This window comes from Lates calcarifer, unplaced genomic scaffold (genome assembly GCF_001640805.2).
Source record: "Lates calcarifer isolate ASB-BC8 unplaced genomic scaffold, TLL_Latcal_v3 _unitig_4559_quiver_1892, whole genome shotgun sequence".
Lineage (NCBI taxonomy): Eukaryota > Metazoa > Chordata > Actinopteri > Centropomidae > Lates > Lates calcarifer.
The window spans coordinates 11,814-21,426 of NW_026116969.1; the positions used below are offsets into that span (position 1 = coordinate 11,814).

At 43.1% G+C, this 9,613-nt stretch overlaps 1 protein-coding gene and 1 pseudogene across 1 annotated transcript; one reads left to right on the top strand and one right to left on the bottom strand.

Annotated features, from left to right (window-relative positions):
* Positions 1 to 241: 241 nt before the first annotated feature.
* Positions 242 to 3,399, bottom strand: LOC108900571 (parapinopsin-like). The gene is made up of 6 exons (XM_018701696.2): positions 3,295 to 3,399; positions 2,187 to 2,741; positions 1,547 to 1,637; positions 1,234 to 1,471; positions 897 to 1,139; positions 242 to 804 (listed from the first exon to the last, which is right to left on the bottom strand). The coding sequence occupies exons 2-6, from the start codon at positions 2,515 to 2,517 to the stop codon at positions 664 to 666; spliced, it is 1,044 nt and encodes a 347-aa protein (XP_018557212.1). The 5' UTR covers positions 2,518 to 2,741; positions 3,295 to 3,399; the 3' UTR covers positions 242 to 663.
* On the top strand, positions 3,308 to 9,607 carry LOC108900570 (probable ATP-dependent RNA helicase DDX20; annotated as a pseudogene).
* The last annotated feature ends 6 nt before the right edge of the window (positions 9,608 to 9,613 follow it).

Sequence of the window (9,613 nt, forward strand, 5' to 3'; positions counted from 1 at the left end):
TGATGGCTGACATCTATTTCTGCAAACATGAAGCACAAACCAGTAGAATATGAGAACCTGCACACTTGGAAGCCATCACCCATTTGACCTCAGAATGTGTTACATCATGTCTTTGGTTGAGTAAATAGTGTGTTAAGTTTACAAAACAGTCTGACATATTGAGGAGAATCATATTAATAATATTTAATATATAATATTTAATCAAAAAAAAAAAAAACACAGAACAGCTGTGCAGGTTGGGTTGTGTGAACAGCTGGTAAAAGGCAAACATCATGAGATCAGCCATTGTTGTGAGCTCAGTCACACTGACTCACTGACTTCACTGCAGTCTTCTTATCCACCCCAGCAGTCACCAGCAGTTCAGGTCGACCATCAAGTCAGGCAAAGTCAGCCGAAGTCGATCTCAAACACACCTATTTTAGTGTTTTGTAAAATTTGTGTTTTGTGTGTGTGAAGTATTGTTGTGTTTTGTGAAATGTTGTCGTGCAGAATTTATAGCATCCACCGTTTCTGGTGTCCAAATCAGTCTCAGATTGATATTTTTAAGTGTAAAATTAATCTTTCCTTGTGGTGAAGTGCAGAGAAGACTGGCTACTGGTCTAAAGTAGTTCATATGATTTTGGGCTGCCTCAGACACGAGGCCATGGGCATTAATACACACTTTTATTCTTTTAAAGATTGTTTAGGTGAGACTCTTTGGCTCTTGCTGAGAGTGGCAACAGTGGTCTCACCCTCAGACATTTGTGGGTCTGAAGCCCACGGGTTCCATCCGCACAAGACAGTAGGAACAGCATATCCTCGAAACTGTAAATACACACAAACACATGCCAGAGTTAATTTTCTTCCCTCTACTTTGCTTGTATTTGTGAATTAAAATGTGCATGAGGAAGGATTACCTGTCTGTTCATAAAAACATATATGATGGGGTTGTAGACAGTGCTGCTTTTTGCCAAATAAACAGGTATGGTAGCAATAACGGGGTCAATATATAGACTGGAGTCTATGATGACAGCAAGGGCCATGGCAGCATATGGCAGCCAGGTGATGAGGAAGGCCAACACCATCACCACGACCATACGTGCCACCTGCACCTCCACACGATTTGTGCTGCAGGCCTCAGATACTTGCAGTTTGGTCACCTAGGAACATCAAGATACAAGCAAAAAGACTTTTTAATGATATCGATACAGTCAATAATAATATACTGTATTCCAGCCTATGTCCATTGTTCACCTGACGAAGGGTCCACAAGAGTCGTGAGTAGGACGCCATGATGATGGAGAAGGGCACAGCAAAGCAGAGGAAGAAGTATATGATGATGTAGGACATGTTCCCAGGATCCCGGTTATACCAGTTAGGGGCACAGGAAGTCTTCACCCCCTCCAGCTCATAACTTCCCCAACCAAACAGAGGTGGAGTGTTCCACACAAATGACCACACCCAGGACAGCACCACTCCAGCAACTGCATGTCTGAGGGAGGGACAACACATCCTTAAGTTTTGTACTCTGTGTGACGCAGCCAAGTGAGATCTGGATGGTTAATACCTGGTCTGGAACAAGACAGCGCCCATGGGATAACACACCACTATGTAGCGTTCAACAGAAATGACTCCTATTGTACACAGACTTGCTATACCTGGAAGAGAAGAGAGAGGAATTAAAGACTAAATCAATATTTGTTAAAACATCCTGTTACTGAATATTTCCATTTTATGCCATTTAATACTTCTACTCTGCCACATTTTAGACAGCTGTAGTTACTAGTACAGTGCATTGTTAAATATTAAACCAGTGCTTTCTGACCTTTTTGGCTTATGACCCTTTACAAAAAACATAGTGTTTGCTTTCAGATATCAATTAGTTGTTAGCAATGATCGATTTCACCTTAAAACTTCTCAAATAATTTGATTTAAATAACTGTCGGAGGTTAAAAAAAAAGATGAGAAAAGTCTGATGGAATAATACAAAGTTTTAAAGGCCATTTTCCTGCAAAATTAGTACTTGTGATACTTTAAGTGCACTTCGTTGATAATACTTCAGGATTTTGAGTGTACCTTTAGTTTTACTTTACAAATGGAGTATGAGAACATTGTTACTTTTACTTAAGCAAAGGTTTTGAGTACTGCTTCCACCACTGTGCAAATTAAATTATACTAAACTGCAGACTGGCTTTGTCTTGGCTCACCAAAAAAGGAAACTGCAAAGCCCTCTAACACACAGCCCACACGTCCCAGGCTGAAGTATCCCATGGCACTGGTCACTGTGGTAGGCACACCTCCCAACAAAGCACAGCCCAGGTCACATACGGCCAGGTTAACCAGGGCGTAGCTGAGCGGCTGCCTTAGCTGTCTGTGCCTCACTGTCACCATAATCACCAGGACATTAAGGATGATCCCCGCCGCAGAAAACACACCCATGATAACGGCCAATGTTGTGTAGCCGGTCCGAGACAGGAGCTCTGCGTTGACTGAGCTGTGAGATGATGAGGAGTTTCCTTTGAGGGCGACAGGCTCCATTTTAGCTTGGTGTAGATTAGGTGAGGGACTGATGGAAGTGATGCCCCAAACTGCTTCCTGGTAGGAAAATAAAGTGTCAAGGGTCCATCAACAGTTTTAAAAAATCCAACTCAGGTCCAAAATGTCCACAGGTCAAAACAGCAGCTTTACAAAGATATAAAACAAGTGATAACCAGCAGGCCTGCTTCTCTACAGATGCTGCATGTCTGTTGCTCTGCTGCAGCCTGAAAGACAAGATGGAGATGGATCACTCTTAATAAGCCCAGTAAGAGAAAAGAGGCTCTAGATCACGACATTTAATTCTTGAAAACCAAATCCGAAGATCCGGATTGTGGAGACAATAATTCTGTTTAATATCCTGTAAGACTGCACTTTCCATGATTGCTGGGTTTACAGCTGCCCCTGAGTAATGAAGCAGGGATTCAGTAACACAATGTGGGGTTTACGACCAGAATTAAATGCACGTCTGCTAGTTAAAGACACAGAAGGAGCATCACAGCTTGTTAACATGACACATTTTGTATACAATGAATTAGTCAGCATGTTGAGGCTTCACATTAATTCTATGCATTACAGCTTACACAAGCCATGCCCGCAGATTGGCTTACATATGTCAGCCAAACAAACAGAACAGGGTGAGTGAATCTGTTGTGTAGGAGAAGTGGGCTTGTTAATCCTCTGGTGATCTTCTTTGGCTCCAGCATAAGGAAGCTGGCCTATTTCAATCTTTCCATCTAATTGTAATCACAGCTCAGAAAAATACTGACAGATTAATACCTCCTCCCGGCCACCGGAGGGCGGTAAAGGCGAGGGTCTGCTGCAGCTCCGAGGCTCTTCTCTTCTAACCGGCTGCTCACCGGCGGTAAACAGTCCAGCCAACATGGCGTCCTCCATGAGGAAAGCAGCCCACGACATAGAAACGCGAAAGCGGACCGATGATGTGCTTTTGTCGGAGGGGGTCGACTTCTGCTCCCTCCTGCTGTCTCAGCCCGTGTTGGACGGACTGTCCGCCGCAGGCTTTCAGAAACCCTCCCCGATCCAGCTCAAGGCCATCCCGCTGGGCCGCTGCGGACTCGGTGGGTTCACTCCCAGAAAAACGTAGAAACTTACTCAGAAACAATGTTAGACAGAAAAATCCTGGATAAAAAGAAAGACAAAACGACAGATACCGTCAGGAGTTTGTCGTTACGCAGTGATATCAAATCCTGAATTAAAATGTAACAGTATAAATATATATATTATCACAGTTTTATTTCTGTTTGACTTGTCTGATAGCCTTTTACTACATTTAGTTAATTTTGGGGCTGGGGTTAGTCACCACGTTTCTAAATAATAACTCCCTTCTTCAAATGAACAATATCTGGAAAATACCTATATGTTCACAACCAGATAAAATGACTTATTGCCATGTAGTTAACCTATATCACCTGCAGCTGTGAAGCAGAGAGCACAGTTAACCATGGCGTACTTGAAGTAAACATCTGTCATTGGTCAGGTAGTTAAACTGTGGATAGGATGCAGCAGATTAGGCACTTTGGACTGGACGCATTAATATTGCACCTAATCAAGTTTAATTAACTGTGAAAGTCCAAAGCGTTATCACGATTTTTTTTAACTGTGTGGCACAACACTGTTCATCTGCTGTTTTCAGATTTGATCGTACAGGCCAAGTCTGGCACGGGTAAGACGTGCGTGTTCTGCACCATCGCCCTGGACTCTCTGGTCCTGGAGAATCCGGCAACTCAGGTAAGTGGATTTACACCACAGTGGATTAGTGGAATATTTAGAAATGTATCTTTACCCTTGTAGATGTTCAAATGCAAATATTAAGGTGTGCATTCCTTCAGGAGGTAGGGATGGATGAGTGGAGGTTTACCTTGAGTATGAGTTAGGGCCTACAATTGCTGTTCTGTTTTTAACTATCCCACTTTTTTACATACACGGATGTACAAATATGAATGTTTGTATAATAAAGAGAAATGTATATTTCCCATTATTTTAATCTCACTGATGATTGCACTTTTATTTTTAGGTAATTATCTGCCTGTACCTTCAAATATTATTAACGAGAAAGGCCTTAGGGGAGAAACAAAAGTTTTAATTTGTTGTTTACTTCTCAGCTCATTTTCACCAACAACAGATGGTCATGAGTAATGAGTAATCACCTTGGTTTTTTGGGGCCTTAATCTGATGAGTTTAAGCTGCTCAGTGTCAAAAGTATAAATGAAAAAAGACAATTATTGATAAAGGAGCTGTACGTCTGGTCTAGTTGATGAGTTGGCTGCATTCTAGTGCACTGTAATCTTATTAGCTGTGGGGTCTTACTGGGAACCACCCAGCACCTGTCTGTCTTTAATCTGCTCCCAATCAAATGTAAGTGGTTGTTGACATCTCACTTTTTTCCCTCCTGTAGGTTCTTGTGTTGGCTCCTACGCGTGAGATAGCAGTGCAGATCCACTCAGTAGTGATGGCCATCGGCTGTGCCATGGAGGGCCTGGAGTGCCACGTTTTTATCGGGGGCAGGCCCGTGAGTCAGGACAAACCCCACCTGAAGAAATGCCATGTAGCTGTGGGCTCGCCTGGTAAGAGGCCAGCAGAGTATTAATCAAGAGGCATAACCTGTTTATGTAACCATCATGCTGTTATTAGTGTTTTGTAACCATGTTCCCGGTTATGCTCACAGGTCGTATCAAGCAGCTTATCGAGCTGGGCATGTTGTCCACGGCCAGCATCAGACTGTTTGTTCTGGATGAGGCAGACAAGCTGCTGGAAGAAGGCAGCTTCCAGGAGCAGATAAAGTAAGATGGACATAACCATCTCTAATCATACATAGCAAGTGCAGGTTGCTATATAACCAGAGTGCTCAGACTGAGGCCTCCTATAAATGAAATACTGTATGATACATATATGCACATTTACAAACTCACACATGCTGAAATTCTCCAATCTCCCCTGCTTGTCACTCCTCTCCCCTAGCTGGATCTTCTCCTCTCTGCCTGTGAATAAGCAGATGCTCGCACTCTCTGCCACCTACCCAGAATCCCTTGCGCAGCACCTTACCCGCTACATGAGGGAGCCCACCTTTGTTAGACTCAATCCCAGTGACATGGGCCTCAAAGGTAATTGTCTTTCTTCATGGTCAGGTGTGCTACTATCATGACCACAAATGGCTGAGGAGAAAAATCAAATTAAAAGGTTGAGTTTATATCAGTTACATCTAGTTTACATATGTAAACTGTATAGTATCAACAATTAACTTCTATCCTGGCTAACTGGGACTCCTCGTGACAGGATGATAAAGTTTGTAATGTGACATGATTTCAGGCTTTATTTTCTGGCACAAACCGTCATTTCTTCCTGAGGGTGTGAGGTATCTGACGGCAAGCATTGAGTGACATAAGGCCTACACTGAAAACATTCATCTCTTTGACAGAATCTAATTTAGGACTTGTGTTTACATTGAGTTTAATTTCTTTCTTAATTGTGTACAAGGTGAATAGTGAAAAATGGTCTCCTCTGAGATTAGGATATTCATAGATGTCTGTTTATACTCAGTTATAGTTATACTTGAACTAATCACTTACACTTTATGTAGGTAGTTTCCCATGTATGTTGCCCTTGTGCGCCCCCTGCCAGGTCTGAAGCAGTATTACAAGCTGGTGCAGTCCCATCCGTTACCTCACAAGGTTTTTGAGGAGAAGGTGCAGCACTTATTGGAGCTGTTCAGTAAAATCCCATTCAACCAGGCCCTAGTGTTTTCCAACCTACACACAAGGTAATACATTATATTACTGCATGCCTTCCTTTTCATAAGCACTGTTGATTTATAGACCCTAAAACTGCTGATGTGTCCTCGAAGAAACTGTTTATTGAGATGATGGTGGATTTGCTCCCACCAGGGCTCAGCACCTGGCAGATATCCTGTCCTCCAAAGGCTTACCTGCTGTTTGTATCTCAGGTGAGGCAGGCTTTAAAAACTGTTATATTTATATGCAGTGTTATATAATGATTTATTTATATGAAGAGATTGCCATAAATTGGGTAGGGCTGCAACTCACCATTATTTTCATTATTGAGTGGTCTGAAAATTATCTTCTTGATTCATTTTTGGGGAAAAAAAAATCAGAAAAAATGTTCATCACAGTTTCCTGAAGCCCAAAGTAATTTTATCAAATTACTTGTTTTGTCTGTCTGAAAATGCAAACCCTTAACATATCCTGTTTATTATCACATAAGAAGAAAAATCAGTAAACTCACAATTCAGAAACTGGAACCAGAGAATGTTTAGCATTTTTCCTGAAGAGAAAAAAAATTATTTATCAAAATACTTCATTTTGATTTGCTGATTATTTTACCATTGATTGACTAAGTGTTCGCTCTTTTGTGAAAGAGAGAACAAACGCAGGTTTTTCATTGTTGGCTGTCTTAGCAGAGTTGATTTCAGTTGATGTAATTCAGTGTGACTGGTGTGTGATGACCTGTACATAGGTGGTCTGAGTCAGGACCAGAGACTGGAGGCGATGTCCAAACTGAAGCAGTACCAGTGCAGGGTGCTCATCTCCACTGACCTGGTGAGACACACACATCTTTGATCGCACTGCTTCTCCATATGTCACCTGTCACTTGAATTCTTGTCATTATGTATCTCTTCCAAGTGTTATACCTCAGCTTTGAGGCTCGGGTTGATCAGGCTTCTGTGCTTTAATCCTGATTATTTTCTCTCTCTCCCTCTCTTGCTGTCAAGACTTCCAGAGGCATAGATGCAGACAAAGTCAACTTGGTGATAAACCTGGATGTACCGCAGGACTGGGAAACCTACATGCACAGAATCGGACGGGCCGGGCGCTTCGGTTAGTCCCCAGCCCTGTTTGTTTATGGCAGAAATCAGAGGCAACCACAAGCAGTGTTGTTTTGATAATTCAGCATTTTCACCTTTTTGCATCGCCCGGTCAGACAGCCCAGGTGGCTGATGACACTGGGCGAGGGTGGGGTGGTGGGGTCGGCCTGTCTGTGGAGAAGTTGCATCATTATTGCAGTGTGTGTCCTCTGTTTGGATCATGATTTGGGGGAGACATGTTGTTCGCACTTTACGCCCACTAACTTGTCCCAGAACCCAAACTAAACTAGCTTCAGGGTAATTATTACTTATTTACAGTTAATGAGAAAAGAGAAAATGCCTCATTTTTCTGCATCCTAATTTCAGTAGCTATGTTTTAAAGGTAGCATATTTTTTCATTTTCAGAATTTCTTAACATTACTAAGTTTTAAAAAGAGCAATCATATATCAACAGACAAAGCCAGTTCGGTGTTGCAGTCTGAGCAAAAATCACCTTCTCTCCTGAGGGTATAATATTTGTATAAAAATCAATTTATTTCATCTGTTGTGTTGCTCTGAATTAGACTTGATTTGCTTGACCAGCTGCCTTCTCTCTCTCTGACTGTGTTAAACACCATTTTTGAAGATTAGCTTCAGTCTCTGAAGTATTAGCAGGTTTGACCCACCTCACGAGGTCAATAGGTTCCTAATCATGTGCGTTTAATTATAATTACCTTGACTTAACTTGTGTATTGTCTGGAAAACAGAAGGTAATTCAATTTTAGCTTGCACACACACTGTCTTGTCTGTGTGTGTGCGTGCACCTGCCATCCCTGATACACAACTCTCACACCCTCATTTATCCCTTCCTGTTATGTGAATGGGTTCTCATCAAGATTACATTTTGTTTGTAGGCACTCAGGGGCTGGCTGTGACATACTGTTGCCATGGTGAGGAGGAAAACAAGATGATGGCCATTGCTCAAAAGTGTGGCCTGAGTTTGTCCCGGTTGCCGTGTAAGTCCTGTCCACATTTCCTTTGTGGTGTTTTTAAATGCAGCACATGTGACTCTTTTCTCTTTGCTGATTTCTTCTCTTTAAAACATCTTTTTAATTTAATGTTAAGGTGGGAAAGCAGTCCCAGTCTCATGTGTCATCTGTCCTTTTAGCCGCCATAGAGCCTGGGCTGATGGACGAGCCGTGCGACTGGGATGTCTGCACTGAGGCTGCCACTCCGGTCTCCTTGTCCCAGTTCATCTCCAGGACAGAGAAGAAGAGGCGTGCCAAGGCTGACATGCCTGCTGCTGCTGCTGCTACCGCTCCATCACAGACCAAGCTGTAGAGCATAAGGGACCAACAAAGCCAGAGAAGACCCATCCAACACCCAAGAGAGGAGCACACAATGACCAAGCTGCTAGAAAAGTCTCTCCTGTTAGTCCTACTCAGGAGGTCCAGAGCCGAAAACAGATGCAAGACGCAATTACCGAAAGATCCCTCCTCTCAGCTCGTACAAGAGTTGCAGGTCGAGGTTTATGACCTTGAGGAAGCTGAGCGGGACTTCCAGAGCTTCATTACCACGGGGTTGGGAGATCAGTGGAGGTCATCAGGGAGTTCAGAGGTCGGGAGAAGACTGCTCCAGTGACCAGAATGGGCACAGAGTGTCTTTCACACTTAATGATGAAGGAGCTCAAAGTTTAACACAAAATAGAGGACAATGGAAATCTAACTTTTCACCCACAAGGTCAGTTTCTGGTTCTTCGGGCTCCGAGTCAGACATGGAGGAGAGCCAGCCAGATAATGAGACACTGGGAAGCTCAGATCACACTAGAGGAGGTGAACACAGAGCGGTGACGCAACCTCAGACTGATGCTAGAAATACACTAACTGTAGCCAAAACCAAAATCAAGTCCCAAAGCTTATACTTCTTCTGCACCCAAAGTACATCACCAGGTGCCTGAGAACTACAAATCTGCCAAGCATCAGTTCAAAAAGAGTAACCAATCAGGCTGCTTCGCGCGCAGACTGGCAGACATGAATCAAGAAAGGCGAAAGGAGAGATTGGGAAACGGAACAAAAAGCTCTCGGAGAAGATGAACAGAGAGCAAATGAGGGACAGGGACGAAGGTGAACAAGATGGTGATGATGATGAAGACCCGGTGATGAGTGGGGTGCTGAGACTTACTGGAGAGCCTGCTATAGAGCCTGGAACGATTACTACGCCTCCATGGCTCCTTTTCAAGAGCAAGGCTACCAAAGCTACTACAGCGTAGCTCACAACTGG